Below are 20,506 nucleotides of genomic sequence, written 5' to 3'. Positions count from 1 at the left end.
TTCATTAAATTGCTTTATTTATTGCTACTATTAGTTACAGTAGGTTTTCTAGCTCTTTGCGCCTAACTGTTGCTTAACTTCATAACTTTTGTATATTAACAGAATTTTCTCTGTCTTTATAGTAGACACCACACTTGTGACTATTTCCTAAATGATGGTGAAAATTTAAATTCCACCCGATCATAATTCCTTTTCAGTTAGTTAAAAAATGAGCTAGATGGTAGATGCACTTTTCTTTTAGTCATGTTAAAAATTAGGAAAAAGAGACTGATACTTAAAAACGGTGAAGTTACAAGCCTGATATCATCTGTGTTTAAAGACAGAGAATCACTATCATTGTAAAGAAAAAAATATGAAGCACATCTGGAAAATAGTTTCAGCTATAGGCTCTAGAGAACATGCTTCAGACAAGAGGAATTTTGGTTTCCTATGTTAGTGTCCTATGCACGTGCCCTGTGCCTTACTTGATGAATCCTTACACCATGAGTACACAGTTCATGGAGTACACACACACACAAATATAAATATATAGGGTATACAGCTGTACCTACATGAAACACTATATTTATCTAGTCTTGAGTTCAAAAATTCTAAGATTATCTGGCATAATAATATATAAAAATGAGTTACATCTTTTCCCTTTTACTTGTGCTTTGTGATTATCTGGCATGTTTTTTCAGAATTACATTCAAAGTCACGTTGTTTACCCTCATTCAGGATTGTTGTTATTGTAATGTCAATGTTTTCACTGGCACTATTCCAGCTAAACATCACCAATCCTTAACATGGCTTGCTACAGTACAGTAGCTTTAATTCAAGCAGTAAAAGTGGTATCGGCTTTTAAGTGCTGAAAACTATGTTTACTATGTAGCAAACTACACAGTACTGAATTTATTGCACAACACTCCATACCACAATTATCCTGCAGTAAAATAGTATGCAAAAGTCTTGTATGATATGTTACTTGCAACATTTGCAGCAGCAGTACACTTAATTACAGACAAGTTGCTTGTAAACCTCTTCCCCCCCCCCCCCCCCCAGTTCTAGTATCTCTGCAGGTGTAACTGGAACAATTGTTTGTTTGTTTTTCAAAGTTCTTCACTCTCCACCACCTTTTGGGTTGGGGATGAAAACAGCATAGGGCTTTCAGTAGTTGGGAAGGCAGAAAAAATGTCGAGTCCTTGACCGGTAAGGTTTGCATACAGGTTGCTGCCAGGTCGAAGCTTTATTGGTTGTGGAATTTGACGGTGCCACTGAGCTGAAGCAACAGAAATGGAATAGGCTGTATAAACCTCTAATCAAGTTAGCAGTGAAACAACAGAAATCAATGCACACAACTGAAAAGTTGCTGCCAACATCCTTGAAGAGAGCTCAGCATTGTTGTTCTGCATTTTATGGTTAGTTTCTTCAAATATTACCATTTGCGTAGTGTATGTGTTGAGTATTGTTATTGAAGTCTACAGGTGGAATTCCATCCCAGTTCAATTCAATGGCAATGTTTACATGGATTTCACAAAGGCCAAAATGTAATCATTTAATCTTTGGAGCCTTCTCCAAAGCTCTTGCAATCAAAACTAAAAACATACCATAGCATGGACAGAGATGAACAAACTGGACATGGCTCTGATTTTGTACTACTACTTCCTCTGGGGGACTTTTCTTTCTGTTATTTTTTTTGGTGGTATTTAATTTCAAAGTAATAATGTAGGGATTTTTTTGAAGAAGTGATTACAATTTTTATTTCCCTCTACTACTTACAACTAGTAATACGTTTCCTAAATTTTTTTAAAGATACTGAAAGAAATGTAAGCCAAAGACACATACTTGGGTAATTTAAAAGTAACATTGAACACCTTCCCATATGAACAAGTACCATTACAAATTTCTAAGCATATTTAGCTATTATACAATATTTAACAGTTGTCATTCTTAAAACACTTCAGAAAGGGAAAATGGATATTGTCTTTGCCGGTATTTAATTTATCTATACAAAACCTCCAGGTCTGCACCCAAACTGGACAAACATATCTGTCAGCAGTGAGGGGGTGGAAGTTCAGGCTACAATACTCAGAATAGCTCAGTGTGGGAGACCTACAATCCACATGTTAAGCATTGATAGGAAATGTTCATTATCTTTCCGTGCTGAATTTTGATGCTGTCTATCTGGAAATATTTGAAAAAGAGCCTCCTTTTTTCTTGCAGCCCCCAATTTGTTTCTATTTGAACAATGCACTCATTGTTTACTGTACTTCTTCCTTTGCACATAGAATTGCAAATATCAGACCACACTTTCAATTCCCCAATCCCATGCATTCAAAGCAGCACAAAGAAAAACGATTTCTGACACTCCCTTTGGTGTGTAAGACTTGCAGTCTTTAGAAAATATGGTTGGAATCAGGAAGCATTTCGTACTTTCCATCTTTTTCCTCTTTGTACCTTGAATCCTTTATATGAAAATTTAATTTATTTCTTGCAACATTTAGATACCTAAGGAATTATTTTCCATTTTTTGTGACCTTTTTTGAATCAGACTCACCAGCCCTCTCTTGAACATTACATTGCTGTTGTCTGTTATCACCACAAGGTGGCAGAAAACTGACAGAGATGCACTAGTGACTTGTGGTTATCCCTGCTGATTAACTGTTGTGTTTTGGTTTTTTTGTTTGTTTTTTTTTTTTTTTTAAATGAGAAATACAAGGTTGAAAACGTGTGTTTTCTTCCTTTGAGGGTATGACTATAATACAGTAGTTTGTGGATTGTGTTTTCTGTTTTATTTTGCTGCTTAAGTCATCAAAGTACTCTCTCGCTCTAGATAAACTGTCTTAACTATTACATCTTCCATAGATACAGAGTAATTAAATGATGCGCTATAGTTCTTGAACTGGGCTGGGGCCTTCCGAGTCCTAGACAAACATATTAAATGCAAACTAGCCTCCATTAATTAGGCATAGTTTGCATCATACGTGCTCCATAGAAGAAGGGGTCTACTTTCTTGTGTGCAATCTCTTGTTCCATCTCGGGTCAGGGCTGTACCACAGGCCTGTGTCAGAGGGAACAGAGTTAAAGTTCAACTTGAATACATGTTTATTATATGCTTATGTGTCTAGGGAATTTGGAAGGTGGAAAATGGGAGTAGAGAATACTGTGCAGAACACCTCCTCTGTTTTCTCTCTTTACCTGCCTTTAAACTGATGCAGGAGAGCTAATTTGGCCATTTAGCTGTATCGCCATCCCTCCTCCTGGTGGCCATATTAAGCTGTGGCCATGCTGTGACACTAATTTCTAATCCATGTCAAAACCAGCAATTTACAGATTAAAAACTAGGTGAGGGCTTGCACCAGTCAAAGAAAATAAATTCTGATTTGTTTTATTTACTAGCCAATACCTACCGTATATGTCAAGTCTAGCAGTACAAGAGACAATACCAGCTTCGTTTTTTGCAGACAAGGTATACCAGCCAGCATCTGTTTTCTTGGCAGGTTGAATCAGGAGGCAGACATACCCTGTTGTATCTTGATGCATGCTGGGAAAACAGGTGTTTTGGAATTAGTATTTCTCAAGAGCATATCAACTTTGAGATTTTAGAATATGTACATTAAATATGAAATAGATAAGTTGTAACTTCTCAAAGAGGTAGCAGGTCAAGACATTTGTAGGCAATAGGCTTGCTTTGAGAATTGGTTTTCTGAAACCAAGAATCAGAGCAGCTGAAATCTGTTCTTGCTCCTCTCAGCTGTGCAAAGCCACGGTATGACAGTGTGAGCTGAATTCTTGCTCTGTATGTGTTAATATTGGAATTGTTTATTGAATTCCAATGAACTAAACCCATGCAAAGCTGCTGCACTGTCATATTCTATTTATTCCTAGTTCAGAAACTGGAAGAATAACATAACAAAATACCAAGAACGTTTCTACAAAGTTGTGCTATTTTTCACAACAGTAACCAGAGCAAGTCAGAAACTCTTATGGCACCCTTTTCCATGAGAAAATGCCTGAGTGGCAAAATCATGAAGATTTGTTTGGCCAACACTCTAAAAGAAACCTGCTTCATTATTTCCTCCTCTTCCTTTGCTCTTCAGTGATCCAAGACTCTCTGGCTGCAACTTCCAGGAAAAACTATTCAGTAGTGTGTCAGAGAACTGAGGCTCCTCTGCTCTCTATGGTGTGGTTGCTCCTTTTTATCAACCCAAGTGTTTCCCTCCTTATAAAGGAAGAGGTGGGAGATGAACACATCAGAATACTTGAAGTTGCAGAAGTTCTGAAATTTGAGACACTGTTTCCTTATGAACTGGAATGAAACATCAAACCACAGAATTTCAGGTCAAGAGGACATTTTGTGCTTCTGACAGCTCATTAGAATGCAAAGGGAACATTCACCCTTTGCTCCCTGCACTGCATAATTTGCCTTATGCTGGGGGCGCAGTAGTATAGAAGCTCACGCATGTCCGTATCGTGATACAAAAAAGGTCTCTGGGCTTCAGGCAGGAAGATAATAGTGAGGCAAGATAGGGACAAACAAGGACGATGCTGCCCATCGCTCACGTGGATCTGTGCGGAACCACTCGAAGCCTCGGGGACAGGCAGTCTGGTCATGACTGGCTGAAACAGCAGAGGTGTTTCAAGCCTGATGTTAGCTCCTGGCGTTGTGGGGTGTGGGAGGTTTCCCTTAGTCATTCCTCTACCGAGCTGAAGCAAAAAATTGTTTTCTAAGCTTCTGTGAAGCAACTGGAAATGAGGCATTTTAGGACAGTTGTTCATTTTACATTAACTACAGTGATTGCCTATGTATAACCATAATTCCCGTGAAAGTGCCAGTACTTTAAATAAATCCTTGAGTAATCTGCCTAGAGGCAGAGGAATAAAGACTACAGGCTATAGAAGATCAGAGTCAGGAGGGCTTTTTGGAGAGGGACAGCAGGCTCTGAGTGGGGACAGGGAGAGCACTGAAAGATTTTTTCAAGTAAGCTTTCCCTCACGATCGGTGCACATTCATAACAAGTGCTGCTGCAGAGCCAGTTTTCCTTACAGATAGCCTGCAGGGTATGCATGTGAAAATGTAGTACTTCTTGTAGTTGATCTCAGAGATCCAATGACTGCATCAAATCATTAGTTGGAGCCAAGTGAAATAAAATATTAAAAATCAGATTTATGCTGAAGTTGAAATATCTAAAAAATAAATGAAAGCAATTAATTTCTCACGTTATCTCATCAGCCAGGCACGTTATCTCATCAGCTTTTCTTTTGCAAAACCTAAAAAATAGCGATGCATTTGAATGCAAGAGCTGAACCTAAACATTGTTGTATTTTGGAAGCATGGATCAAAGTCTTTGCCTGTGCTTGTGACCAAACTTTGTTATCAGCCTCTGTATCCGATACGCTAAACTCTCTGTTACCCTGCGCTCTGGGGCATTCAAAACTATGTTCTAACTGTTCTGAGTTTGAATTCATCCATACTTAGAAGTAAACTGAGGAAAAAATAGTTTAGAGAGAGAATAAGGTGCTAAAATGCATTAAAACTCTGTATCATAATATCTTTGATAAGAAGAGGCACCTGCTGTATCAGGCCTATGGCCCAAAAGGTCTATCACCACTGCTCTGAAGCAGTGGCATATTATGCTCCATGCCTTTATTCTGAACCGGGGAAATAGCTATTGTTCACCTCACAATGAAGCCAGCTTTTTAAAACTTTATGTGGGTGAAAGAAGTTGTTGTAAGACCACCACCTGTACTTATCACACAGGTTTTCATGGAAAAAATTGGTCCAGCCGCAAGAAACTCCAAGCATGGGTACGATGGTACAGTACCTCATCCTCTCTCTGTTTGATGGGATGGTCTCATTATCCTTCTTCCAGTAAAATATGGGGGGTGGCATTCCCACAACTCTGCACTCTAATCTGACAGGGTACCCTTCAGGAACACCACAGTTCTGAAGCTTCTCCAAAAACATGGGGGCTTTTTTTACTTCCTTTGCTGGAAAAAGAAAAAAAAAATATTGAACAACAGATATTTTGTTCTTTGTTTCTCTTTGAACAGTATGGAAGAACAAGACCAAAAATTATTCTTGTGATATCAAAATAGGTTGTGAATTTTTAATGGGATAGTGGAAGGAAAGTGAAGTGCTGTGACATAGCCTCTGCAAGGGAACATAAAGATAATAATAGGCAGAATTGATGTTCATAAAAGAATCTATGCATATCTAATGGGTCTACACATACTACCATTGCAGGAAATTAACGCCAGATCTATGAATTTCAATATCTCACATCTTGTAAAGCTTTATTAAAGAACAGTATTCCGATTTGTATATTTCTATTTAAAAACATTTTTAAACTAATAAAATGGGGACTGAAATCTAGGAGACCTGAACATGTATTCTGAATTCAAACACTAAGCATTTTCTGGGGAGAAAATTAAGAATGTCATTTTGCCAAGACAAGAGAGGTAAAGTGATGATGAGACAGAATTCTTACAGCCCTCTGTTAATAACAGGAGTGCACCTATCGACTGAGCACCAGGTCCGTTTCCCTCCACCAGATGAGTTTTATAGCTGTTGAACTCTCCTACTATCAGTGGATTAACTATTTATTTATACCTGTCTGTAGGGAAACTAAGTAGGGTAAGTTTGAAGAAGTGCGTACAAATAACTTCATCATTGTGACTAGTTTTTCAGTGATTCTTACCTACAACAGTGAGCTCCAGACTAAATGAATTTTGTCCCGTTTTATTAGTGGCAAGGCAAGTATAAGTTCCAGCATCGTTTTGCGAGAGAGGATCAATAAGCAGAGAGTGAACTCCAGTCTCTCTGACCAGCATCTTGTGGGTGCCATCTGGTAGCACAGGTTTGCCGTTCAGAAGCCACGTCAGGTCTGGAGTTGGTAACCCACTCACCTAACAGACAGTGAAACAGCTAGAGACAAATGTCAGACTGACAAATAGATTTTACTAAATTCATAGGTAAGCCTTTTTTTAGATACCATCTGAATGATGGCAGAATCTAGAACAGAAAGATTTTTTTTTTTTAATTTCTCAGCTTCTGTTTTTCTGCTGATTAGTTCCAAAAGGGAGAAAACCAGAAAACAAACAAGCAACAAAATCCCAGGAGAAGCAAATATATGAAATGCCTACATTTTTTTTAGTCAGAAAGAAAGAAACTCGATTATATATCACATTCATGAAAGACTCCTAGTAACCTGCTAGTTTTCTTTTTTTTTTAGTGCTGAGTATAAATCAAAACCCTGGATCTAAACCACTACAGAGTTTAACAGAGGTGAAAAAGAGTTCTATACGAATGATGTTGTATTTTGTAAAATTTGATGAAGAATGATATAGTTCTTTGTAGCTGTTAAACTTACATGCTTTAGAACACTATAGATTAAGTATTTTTTTAGAAAGGTTATTAGTCTGTATTATAGTCTTAAAGATCTTTCCAATAGATAGAAGTACTTACTCATGTGTAAAATATTACTTTCCAAACAATATTCCACAAACCAGAGGAAGAGGGAAGTGGAACTTGCCTGAACGAGGACTGCTGTCTTCCAGGTTTGTGCAATACCAGACATGCTTTAAGGCTTCACAAGCTCTGCCAGGATAGCAGAGCTAAGAATAACCAAATTCTTTGGCATGCTCCCTAGTAAACTTTACATCGTAAATTAAGTGGTAATGAATCTTGTTCATCTTCAGGGCGTTAACTTCTGCTTCAGAGCTTGTACCCTCTTCAGGGTAGGAGACATTCTGGCGTATGGGAGAGGTCAGTGTCAGCATTACCACTTTTGCTGTGCTACTTGGACACAGAGGGGCTACCAAAATATGTTGGAGCAGATGGGTGTCTTAAAGCTGTTCAGTAACAGCTAATACACTGTGTGTATTCTAACCTCTGACAACTCTCATGTGGGGATTTGAATCTGTAAATGGGGATGTTTCTGCATCTGTGCATGCTGGGGAAGCATAAAATGAACTAGGCTCTTCCCTCTTTTCAGGGAGTATTAATCTTCAGTAATTCAGTCCAATACAATGGAAACATTTGTTTAAACGGAATACAACATGCTGAATCCTCTCTTTCTCATGGTTTTGTGCTGTTCTGGATTATGTTCAAGAATCTGATAATGGGGCAGAAGGACCTGTCATTCCCAGATGAACTTCTGGAGTTCAGGCTGGTGAAGGACACGGAGAACATAACTAGTAATTGGAACAACCTTGTAAGTGAGCCTTCGATTTCTGGGCTTGTGTTTTCTGTGTTCTTCATTCCATATAGCATGTGTTGAAAAGAAATCCCCTGAATCAGCTCAGAGACAATGGCAATAAGAAATAATTTTTAAAAATGAAGCATTAAAACTTTAACAGAAAGTGTTCATGCACGCAATGAAGAACGTGAAAACACCTAGCAATACATGTACAGAGGTAGGGGAAGTGAGAATGAACAGAGGAAATGGTTAATACCTTACAATCCAACCTACAAAGTCGCCCTTCGTGTGCTACCATGTCACCTGGAGCCTGTAGAAAGTATGGCCTGAAAAAGCGTTCTTGAACTGCCTCTTTGTCTCCTTCTGGCGCCCGGGGTCGTGTTCTGCAACACAAAATTGCATGTATATGTTTGGAAGCCAAAGTCTTTTTCCCTAATGCTTAAAAAAAGGGATAAATTGTGGAAAAGTATGAACAGATAGCTTGAATTAAATAAAAGGGCAGAAAGAAATGGACTGATTGTAATTTAATACTTGCATATTTTCCATTTAGAACGATTATCAAGTTAACTATATAGTGTAGTATTGTTGGATTCCCAAGCTGTCCTTTGCTGCTTTTTGCTTTTTTGGCTGAATTTCGTCTTGCTAATCCATCCCTTGCCTTTAACTCCACTGCAACATGTAAATGAAATAATACTTTAAACGTCCCTGTATATGAAGATGGCCTTCAAAAATATTACATTCTAGAAGTGACCTGTTGGGAGGGAGCTGCTGCTGTTATTTCCATGTTACGGTTGAGAACTGAAGTACAGAGTGCATTGAAGTACAGTAGCTACTTATTTTGAATGCCTTCAGTAAGGAGCATAAAGAGGGTCTGAAGGACTTGTCTTTCCTTTTACCTGTGAGGCTGAATTGTTGATATTCGGCCCCGAACAGGTATGCTCTGAACCATCAGGTGGCCTGAACAACTGATTCGCCCCTGCAAATCACAAGGGAAACAGAATTAATAGTTGGTTAATAGCACATTTCATTTTCAAGTATAAATATTTAACATTTGCAATGCATTAGGGTTTATTTTTATAAAGTAACTGAACTGTAGTGTAGATAGGACTTTTTCAAAGCAACTGCTATGGGCGTGCGGTGGAGGCAGGGGTTTCTTTGTGTGTCTGGAGCAGTGTGTTTCTCAGACCCCTCGAGGCTGTGGCAACGCATTTAGCAGTGGTGCCACGTAAACCAGCGTAAGCAGTGTCTGTCCCTGCTCATTCATTCCTGCCACTGTGCCTCCACAGGTACCCGCTGCTAGTACCTTTGTACTACATACTTGTTTATGCAGCCGCGCAGAAACTGAAAAGCAGTTGGGCTGAAATATAGTTCAGAAAAAAGGAAAAATTTAGACTAGAAAAAGTTGCCTGTTCTACTTGAGTGTACTGCTAAATTAGCTAAGCTAGCACATAGGGTGGAGGAGATGGTGTTAGGGGATGAGACTATTTGCAGATCCACATCTTTGCGTCCTAGATAAACAATAATTGTGTTTGGTAACACTTCCAAATTTGATGTAACTTTTTGTTTCCTCTCGCTCTATTCTTTCTGCCTGAAATACTGTGTCTCTCTTGTCACCACATCTCAAAAGATGCAACAGAGGGGGGGGGTCAGAAGATAGGGCAGGAGTTACTAATGTGGAAAAAATGTCCTTCATGACTGTGACTGGGATGTGTAAGAACAGGGGAGTAGTTTCATCTTCATTACGTGGTTTCCTCTCCTATCCCCCGAAGCAGCTGATTTTTCATATAGTCACCACACGATGTCAGACTAGGTGGCCCAATCTGTGTTCCTATTAACATATATTAGAAAAAGATGAAACAAGCGTTCTTGTAGAAGAAAATAAAACACCTTACTTGTGGGTTTGCAGCCATAATCGTATAGTTGCCATCATCATCGTTAGTAGAAGCGTCAATATGTAAAGAACATGTTCCATCTTCTTCTCTGTTCATTTTGAAATGCGTGTTTTTCTTTGAAATCTGCTTGCCATCCTTGAACCAGTATACCTGTAGTGATCAGACCCCCCACCCCGCAGTGACTTAACACTTGCTCTTGTAGTGGAATAGTGACTACAAAAAATGTAGATAAGAATGTGACATAAGCTGACCAATTGCTAGTAAAAATTTTAGAGTATTATAAAATTTGCAGATCGGTTACAATGTGAAATAGAGTGATTCCAGGTTGCACTCAGAAGGCTGCGTATCTCCTTTACATAGCTGGGCCTGTCAGGTTCTCTTTTCTTGGCTACAGACACATTACTGTTTATGTCAGATCAGTTCTCATCTTTCTCAGAAGTTAATTTTTTGGGGGGTTATGAAGTTCCATTTCTCTTGGAGTCAGGCAGTTGTGAGGCAGTCCATATAGTACATCAAGGCCTCATACGTGCTCAGGAGCAGATACTGTTATTTTAGAAAGCGGCGCGGGTAGGGGGGAGGAATAATTTGGTTTAGAGCTCTCTCCACAGAGCCATGTTCTTAGGAGTGAGATTTCCCAGAGGGATGTATAGAAAATAGTGCGTGGTTGATTTTTATTCCTTTACCGCTAGCAGTGAGAATGACCTACCTTGGGAACAGGTATTCCAACTATTTTGCAAGTGAATGTAATAGGAGATCCTTCCATTACCCGAAAATGCTTGAGTCTCTTATCAAAGATGGGTGCTATGTATTTGCCTGTAGGGATTTCTTCGTGTTGGATCTCATCGTCCGATTCATCCACTGGGGTACGTTCAAGGCGAAATTCTATTTCATTCATCAGTCTCTGCTCAAAGCTTGAAATCCTGTATTCCTGCAGAGTGAGAGAGGCAAGGTTCTGAACAAGACGAGTCGTGTTCTGTGGTATTAGCAGTCATATGTGCTTTTAGACTAATTCTAAAATGAGTGAAAATAAAAAAGCCTACGTAAACTAGGACATATTCAAACAGTCCAAATTTGGTCTGCAGAGATTCTCACTGCATCTTAAGGTTGCAGAATGTAACTAATGAAAGTGAGTTTTTTCAAAGGCAGCTAAAAAAATCAAATGTGTAATTCCTCTAAGTCCCTAGGAAAAAACTATACTCTTGCACACTGTTGGTCAAAAAAGATCATTAAAATATACCAAATTTTTGAGGCTTTTGTGTTCAAATATTAGTCACCTGCTAATTATAGAAATGAATACCGCTATATGTTTAAATTCAGAGTTAAATAAGGAAAACTATACCTACTAAAAGAGAAAGCTAGGAGGAAAGTGAAATATTTTCAGAGTAATTTACCTTCAGGTTAAAACTTGACCAGATTTCTAGCTGGTGTAACTGAGAAAGCAAAACATATCACATTTAAATCCTTAGAAGATTAAACAGATGAGGCAAGAAAACCAGTATATTCCTACATAAATGACCATTTCCAGATAGTGCGATGTGATTATGAGCCTCTTCCTAATCCCCTGAAGTCAATTAGAAACATCTCACGTTACTTAGCTGTTCTGCATGAGCATGTCTCTTGTCTAGGCCAAGAGACATTTGACCACGTATCCCTTGCTGTGACATACGAAGCTTCAAACCAACAGCCGGCTTCATTTTTTGACACCACAGCAATGTTTCCCCTGGGCATGGTGGAGCACTACAGATACACCTGAATGGACGTTTCTGGGAGCAGACGCTGCCTAGCTACACTAAACACAGACAGCTGCAAGAATATCTTGCTTAAGTCATCATAAACTGTCTTGTGAGGAAGCTTGTGTTACATATGTACGCCTGTAGCAGTAACCAAATCAGTTTGCTCAGACCTGAATTTATTTATATAGATAGTTTTTAAGTCCAGAGCTTGCATTCCTGCTTCTGTTGAGGGGCACTGACATCTCTGAGAGCAGGCTTATGTTTTATTCTACTTCTGCGGCAAGCTGGGATCTTCAGAATCTCACTTTAATCTGTCAGATAGTGCTATTACGATGGGGTTTGTTGCTTTTGTTGTAAGAAGGAAATGATCTGTGGATCAGGCTTGGAAGAGAAATACTTGAACAATTCCAAAAGTGCAATTTTCATTTTTTAAATAGAATTTTAGAAACTGGTGAATAGTAAATAAGGACCTAGCCTGTCCTTAGATATATTCGGTTTGCTGAAAAAACAAGGTTCAGAAAATGCATCTTGTCTGAAATCTTATAGAAAGTTAATTAAAGAACCAGCAAAGATCCCAAATCACTGGGACTTACACCTCTGATCATTTAGCCATTCCATCACACTGCTGATTATGCTCTTGACCAGTAGTTCCCAAACAGCAAGGAGCAGAGATGGAGAGGCAGCACAAAATTTTAGCTGACAAAGTCTTCCGATTTCTTCAGGAGACCAAGGAGACAGAAGTGGCCAAAGGTTGAGAGGTTACAGGGTAGTTTTGAGGAGATGGGGGTCTGCAAGACTTACGGGTGAGAGGAAAGGAACGTGGCTGCCACGAAGTAAAAATATCTGATTTTAGTACTGTAATGGTAGGTGTTGTGTATCGGTCTCTTCATCTAAAATCTTTTTTTGGGGGGTTGCTGTAAGGTCAGCTCCAGTAAAGACTAGCTGTGGAAGGAAAAGGCAGATAGCTCAGAGTAGGGAGGAAAGGACTTGGATGAATGAACTCTCTTTACTGGAAACTGAGTCCTCCTTCCACGCCTCCCTCCTCCTCTGATGCTGCAGGGCTGTTCCTTCCACACAGCTTTGGAGCAGCGCTGATAATTACGAGGTAACAGGAGCGTTCACAGGGGGCTTAGATTGCTGGGTCCCCCTTCAAGATACCTTCCTTACCTTTAACGCTCTCCCTCCACTCTGACAGGGACAGTCTGCTCTCTGATACTTTCTTCAAATGTACGACTGCGAGTACAGCTTTGCCAAGCGGGAGTTTTTGAGCTTGCAGGTCTGTAGAAGTGTGGGAGATACACGCCAAAGGGTGGGAGCCAGCCACTAGATGGTATCATCCACTTGCCTAGTTGGCTTTGTTTGCTCTGTGGGCTGGCCAACAGCTGGTGATCAGCAAGCAGCCTTATAAAGTCTCATCTTGTTGAGCTTTTTTTCTTTCACACAGCATGTCTCAACAAATCACTTCAACAGATCAAATTCTCATCTCAGTTAAGCCAGTGTAAAACGGGAGATTTTCTGACTAACCAAAGCTATCGTTTTTCCCTTTAGATGGCGAGAGCTGATTATATAGTGTTCTAAGGGAAACTTAACCAATCGGTCTTTTGCCTGTGTATTTTTAGGAACGAAGAATCAAGTAAAAATCAGGGAGTGACTCCTACGCTTTAAGCAGCAGCCATGTCACCAAAATGGACTGCAGTCATATTTTGGTTCTAGAGTCTCCCATAAATTAAGGAATTCAGACCTAAATACTTTGTTGCCAGCAATGTACTGAAGAACATATTTAAAGTTTTGCTTTCCTTCCATTTCTTTGGGAGCTTTAATAGTTTCCTTCATGTTGTTTAGGTAGTTCTTGACAGCAGAGAGCAAAATGTATGCAAAAAAATTGCACCTACTGAGAAAGGATTACCTTGAGTCTCTGAATTTTCCAGTAGGTCCTGAAGATACTGTATGTAATTCTTCTAAGAATGAAATTGTTTTCAGGGATTTCACATGCTGCGTGGCCTTTGGAAATGTGGACGTCAATTAAGGATTAATTAAGCTAGGGGTAATCTCTTTCCTTCCTTCCCTTTCCATCATCTAATGATTTGTCACATGAATAAAGGCCAGGGCAATACAGCAAGCATGGTACAGACAGTCTAATTTTGGCCTGTTTAAACATGTCACTGTGTATTGTGTAATGACCCTCTCAAAAATTATGTAGTTTTTCTGGATATTGGTTAAACGACAGCATAATTGTAAAGCTAAATACACTGTTTTGCATACATGTTTCTCATTTATCGTAGAATCATAGAATCATAGAATCATCTAGGTTGGAAAAGACCTTTAAGATCATCCAGTCCAACCATTAACCTACACTACCAAGCCCACTCTAGACTAATCAAGGGTAGACCAGACTAAACCATATCCCGAAGTGCCACATCTACCCGTTTTTTAAACGCCTCCAGGGATGGTGACTCCACCACCTCTCTGGGCAGCCTGTTCCAATGCCTGACCACCCTTTCCGTAAAGAAATTCTTCCTAATCTCCAGTCTAAACCTCCCCTGGCGCAGCTTAAGCCCATAGTATTTGAGCACTTTTGAGAACTGTTATTCCCTTTGTAAAGATAAGCCATTTTTTGAGTGTTATTTGTGTTTAGAGGGCAACGGGGCTGATGGACAGAGTAGGCAGAGTGGCTCACAAATTGGTTATCTCAGAAGCTAGACACAGTAAGTCCGTGAAGAATGTTTACTCTGAGAGGGCACCTCTGAACTCGGATTAGAATAAGATGAGTGGGGCTGAAAAGTGTTAAGACTTCTCAGAGTCAGATAGCAACCAAAAGCAGTATTCTAGAAGACTAAAAATTGGAAGAGGGCTTTTGGAAGAGCCCACACCTTTTATTTGTTAAGTGCAACATAATAAAGAACCAAGGAAGAAAAAGTAAGGGGCATGCATCTGCTCCCACAAAAAAAAAATGTTCGATCTGCGTAATCTGGAAGTCAGCAGACCAGTTATTTACTGCCCTGTGAACCTTACCAACAGTTAACATCATTCTTTTATGGCAGTACATAAATCTGCCACTGGACTATCTTAGTTGTATACAGTCTTCAACTTTATTGAGCTACATGCATGTTTTGTTAGACCTACAAAACGTGAATGTGATGACTTCTTTCAGAATGATGTAACTAATCTCTAGATCAAATTTCTCTTTAGTTCAATTTTCTGGTGACTCTGTCAAAAGCAGGTTTTGGAAATGAAAATTGCTGATGACAAGAAAAATGTTTCAGATTAAAAAGGCAGTATTGTACTTTCATACTTTTAATACATCCTCAACTGTATAGTTAAGGATTGGGGAATCATTGCTTGGTCCCTGAAGTAAGTTTTTCATCATATGGTGTTCTCTAGGAGAGGGAAGTAATGGGACTAGGAAGGGATTACCATTACACTTTCAGGGCTTGATATTAATGAGTAAGGTATTGACTCCAGAACAAAATGCTAGAGAGTGGAGGTAAGAGGCAACGAAATACTGCAAGCTAATGGGAGAATCCAGGATTGTTTATAGATAGTTGAGTTTAGTCAGCAGTTTTTCATACTGATTTTTTTTTTTCAGATTCGTTGCTGTCCAAAAGAAGTTGTGGTATGGAATAAGAAACTAATAGTACAGGGTTGCTGTAGCCATGATGGCCTACAGATGAAACCAAGCAATGCTGATAGAGACAGTCAACATCTTTTACTACCTCTACTCCAAAGGTACAGGTTTGTCTTAAGTTGTCCAACCAACTAACATAAACTAAACTTAGAGCAAGTATTTTCAAACTGTAATTAACCTAATGTTTCTTGCCTCTGTTTTAGACCTGAAAAAGTTTTCTGTGAACACAGTGTATCATTTTTTTTCCTGACTGATGTGCTGGAGATACTAAATCCTTACAAACTTTACTTCATTAAGAAATATGAGCATTTCTTCCTTTTCATATGTCTGCTTGCAGTAGAAAATATGATAGAGGAAGGAATGCATTTCATGGGGCCACTTTGAAGTTCATCACGGACAGGTTTTCTTTGACATTTCTTGAGCGCATGTGACTCTGGATGTATGTGCACACACAGGAAAAAGGTGTAAAATAAAAGTAGCAGTTTGTCAGAACAAATGCATATCGCTGCACTATCAACGCTGCGCTAGCATTACTGACCGCTGCTTCTCTGCCCGTGGAAGCCACAAGAGTCGCTGTGTTTCCATGCTAACGCAACAGTCTCTGGCTAGGAACTGTGCAGGCTGACTGCATGTGTTTGGAGTGGTCATTTTAAGGAGTTATATTCAAAAATACATTTTAAATTAGAAAATATTGAAGTTAGGGTTCCCACAGCCCCAAAGCGTTGTCTGTGTGTTGTGCTCATACTTCAGCCTTTGTCTTTCTAAATGTGTTGTTTTGTGTGCATATATATGCTTATATAAATTTACACACAAACCAACAAGACTGAGTTAACATGTCTGTGAAAATTTTAACGCCATCATACATAGACTGAGTGTTGTACCAAACTTCTTATAAACAACAGGAATCTCTGAAATAAGTGGAAATACACAGTTGTATAGAGAATATAATCTTGGAGTTTTTTGCTTGTTTGGTAGATTTTCTTCTAGGATTAGAAAGAACAGAAAGTATTTGTTAATACGGCTTTCTGAAGAGCGGGTTTTATCACATAAGCCATAAAGCTATTTCTGAATGTGATTACATAAGTGGAGTAGGGCAAAGTGTTTACGGTTGTGGTTCAGACAAGTATTTCGTAAAGCGTCACACACAGAACAAGTCAATGTGATCACTGGGTACAATGTTAAAACTAGGCTGCAGTTCAGCATACTGAGGAGACTAAGGGAAACAGTACAAAGGTTCAAGCTCTGGGTTTGGGTCAAAAATGTAGGGTTCCAGCTGCTTTTTGGCAACTTTCCTGGAACATGAAATTTTTATAGGCAGGAATTCACACACTTGTTTAATATAGTAGCCAGATGTTTAAAATTGTGTTATCTCCCAGCTAGAAAACTGTAAAATTGAAACTCCTATCTAGAGGTGTAAATGTTCTGTACAAATCAGAATGTATATAATACATACATATACTATAATTATATATAATTATCTATATCGATAGATGCCGAGTAGACTGCAACTTTTGAAACCTGGAGATTTCACTTACATGCATTAACAAAAGGGCAGTAGGCAGTGGTGGTTGCATTAAGATTGGCAGGGTATAAGTAGAAGGGTAAAAGACTTAAAACTGGCCAGAGCAAAGCCAGGAAATGCGCTGGTGAGTTCGTGCCTTAAGCAGTTCTGGACCACTTTTCTCTAGTCATTAGTAGCACCTCGTAAGCGAGCTATGCAGCATCATTGCCACAGAGCCGCGTAGCGTGTTCAGTATATGACTTGACAGTATAGCTGAACCAGTTCAGCTGCCAGCTTGTGCTAGCAGCAGCATTCCCTTGCTTCCCTCCCTGCTCATGCACGTACAGTCCCACATGTTCCTCCTGCCATCGCTGGCGGTCACCCGATCCCACAGCGACCTGTTCTGCAGGAGTGAGCTAGAAGCAAGATAACTCAAAAGGAAAGAAAAAAAAAAAAAGTCGGACAAGTGCTAGTGGGAAATTGGGGCAGGCGGAGAAGTGAAATGCAACTTCTTTTCCAGGGAGTTGCTAGACTTTGCACTGCCTTGGCAATATTGTTGCAGGGTGCTGCTGAATGGTTGTAATTTGACCAGTACGGCAAACAAAATCTTCTCTCAATGCAGGTCTTGTTGAAGATACAGATTGACATCATTTGGTGTCTGTGATCGATCTGTTTGACCCCATCGCCATCATTTTTTGAGCGCCTGACAGCAAGGCACCCTTCAGGGCAGGGCTGTTACCTGCATTTTACATATGAGAAATTGAGGCCTAAAGAAGCAAAGTGACCTGTTAAGGTAACTTAGAAAGTCTGTGACAGAGCAGGTAGTTCTCCTAGATCTTGAGTCAAGTAATCTAGCTCCCAGGCCATTCTGCTACCTGTGAACCTTCTTGGCAGGAAGGGGAGTTGCAGACTGTAGTAATTCCTGTAAGTTTTTAAGCACCCTTGTGTGTGAATATGAGTTCTAAAATCTGTTGACGTTAAAACCCATCTTGCTGTTGACATTAGCAGGATTCAGATCTTAGTGAAAATACATGCTTACGGTTCCTAGAAGCTTGTAGCATCAAAATATTCTGATGTTAGCATAGTAACCCATGGAAATTACCACAAATAGAAAGGCTGGAAGAACTTTATTTGAATGTTGATTCTCATGTACTGTATAAAAACATAATCCTGTTTGCCAATCATTGCCAACTCCAGACAAATGTCCCAATTTAATCCCAGTTTTGTAATTTTTACTAGATTGGCTTTTTGGCAGAGTTATTCTAAATCCAGTTAACAGTTTATCTAAGAAACTGGTATATATTGCATCTCAGTGTCTGTTTCCAAGCTGTAACACTTCTTGTCTTCAATGTCTAATCTAGGCTACTCTGACTGACTGAAATCTTCTGTTTGGTTTGGATTCCTGCCCTGCCCCACTCTTTCAGCAGTGGGAATCAAAAGCCAACAGCTCCACTGCGCATGCTTTTCTTCACTTATCACGTCCCATGGAGAGGTATCACTGAAGCAACTTATTTCTTGCACTTGGGCCCTCTTACGTGGCACAAGGCACGAATATCATGCTATCCAAATGTAAACACAAACCCTTGAAGAGGGTTCTGCATATGGCTTTACACGCCATGGTTTTTAATGGTCTAAAAGCTGTTGGACAAACCCTGCATCTCTTCTGCTCCAAAATTTCCTAGCAGGCATTCCCTAGCAAAAGTAAGGAATAATCGTGTGAGGGCTGTGCATAATTTTCTAAACAGCTGTAGCTTTACCCTTTGTCCTAAAAATAAGGCTGTGACCACGCTGCTATCTGAGTCTTACATAAGACACAACCAACCAGCATTGCCGCATGATATTCTTCATAGCAAATGACAGAGATATGTGAGCACAGTTTGTAGTTCTTATAACTAAAAGGTATAAAAGGCCCAGGTACTTAACTCTCCTTTATTATTGCACAGTTAATTCCTTTATTTTTATTACTGTACAGGATTTTGAGGTTTAATTACCTCATTTTTCTATTTTATATTATTTGCATAGCAAAGTTTTGAGGAGATAGTATCACTAATTTCTAAGTTTTGCCTGTAAAGCTGAATTTCCTCTATTTATAGTCCAGTTGGTGAAGTCTGTAAATGTTTTCAAATACCAGGGTAAAAGAATTAGTTTGCATTACACATTTATATTTTTTTTCCATTTGCCAAAATCCCCCCAAATTCTCCGTATGCCCTTTTCTCCCCACATGTCTTTTTGTTTCTACATGATGTATTCTAACTGAGCATTACCAAGATACTTTACTTGTAAAGAAGATAAAAGGCCCAATGGACTAGACTGACAGATTTGGGGAAGTGGAGATAACACTGGCTGTGCTCTCCTTTCATCAAATGGTGCAGTAGCCCAGACACTCACTGAGGTTATGAGATTTGGATGCTTTGTCTCGCAGGATTTCAACCTCAGTCTCCAAGAGGAAGCTCTGAGCTCCATGCTAATAAAACATGGGGGCGGAGATGAGTGGACAGGGAAGTTCTTTGTCCTTCTTGTCCTCTTTCACTTTGCACAAATACTGAAACATCCACTACAGCAAGGACAAGAATCCAGGTGTTTATCCTAGTTCCTAGGTGAGTGATTCTCTTGATCTTGCTCTGTCTCTCTCAGTCTGTTTCTGTTTCTTTTCTCCAACGCAAGGAAAGAATTCTAGCAGCTTCCTCAAACAACCCTAACCATTAAGCTGAAATGTCCTGCTGAAGGAGGGCCTATCCCACACTGCCTGAAAGTCTTAAGTTTTATTCATTGAGCTGGAGAAGGTGAGAGAAAGGCTCAGGTCTCCTGTTAAGGGAGCTGTTCTGAAAGGTGGAATTTCCAGGTTTTTATCCTGCTGAGAAAGAATGCTTAATTATTTGTGCAACCTGGGGCAGCACCACCAGTACACATACTCACTGGCAAGGAGTTAGGCTGTCCTTACAGGAGTTAAGAGTTATGAATTCAACTGGCCAAGGAAGAAACTGAGTTAAGTCTCCTGTATCCTGGAATTTGTCCTAACCTCTTCCTGCAGTTGCCTAAAGCTAATCCTCATTTAGTGTATCTTCTGTTTGAAGGAACCGAGCAAATCTAACTGAAGACATTTGGTATAAATGAGCCTCTTTTTTTCAACACTCCTAATGGTGATGAAATTTCACCTGGCAATATAGCATACTACCATCTGCATAAATGACAGGTATGGTGTTTTTTTCTGGTAAAAAATGACAGCTTGTTAGTGCATGTACTTTCTCAAAGTTGCAGCTAGAATCTTAGCAAAATCATATTTGTATTTCTGTCAGCACTGCATGATTATCATAGCTGTGGAAGACCAGAGACTAATCTGTTCTGTCTCATGCAACATCAGCAAAATTACCAACTATGTTCTGATTCTGGGTTTCTTTATTGTTGGTGATGAATGACGTACTGGATGAAACAGAAGGAGTACATCTGGATTATTAGGTATCGTGCTGAGTGCATAATGCTGACACTCAGGAAAATCTTGACTTGTAAGCTAAACACTTTTCATATGGAAGTCAATGATAATAAATAGAGCACCAGGATGTAAATCACTCATGTTC

At 39.5% G+C, this 20,506-nt stretch overlaps 1 protein-coding gene across 1 annotated transcript in view; it reads right to left on the bottom strand.

Annotated features, from left to right (window-relative positions):
• Positions 1-1,088: 1,088 nt before the first annotated feature.
• The window catches only part of MYPN (myopalladin), a 47,844-nt gene continuing 28,426 nt past the window's right edge, over positions 1,089-20,506 (bottom strand). The window contains exons 12-19 of the mRNA XM_075717584.1: positions 10,779-11,000; positions 10,073-10,222; positions 9,077-9,156; positions 8,437-8,563; positions 6,681-6,888; positions 5,805-5,970; positions 3,390-3,523; positions 1,089-1,258 (exon numbers count right to left, since the gene is read on the bottom strand). Coding sequence (XP_075573699.1) covers positions 1,089-1,258; positions 3,390-3,523; positions 5,805-5,970; positions 6,681-6,888; positions 8,437-8,563; positions 9,077-9,156; positions 10,073-10,222; positions 10,779-11,000 — 1,257 coding nt within the window. The remainder of the gene's footprint in view (positions 1,259-3,389; positions 3,524-5,804; positions 5,971-6,680; positions 6,889-8,436; positions 8,564-9,076; positions 9,157-10,072; positions 10,223-10,778; positions 11,001-20,506) is intronic.

This window comes from Pelecanus crispus, chromosome 10 (assembly GCF_030463565.1).
Source record: "Pelecanus crispus isolate bPelCri1 chromosome 10, bPelCri1.pri, whole genome shotgun sequence".
Lineage (NCBI taxonomy): Eukaryota > Metazoa > Chordata > Aves > Pelecaniformes > Pelecanidae > Pelecanus > Pelecanus crispus.
This window is presented reverse-complemented; position numbering and strand designations above follow the sequence as displayed.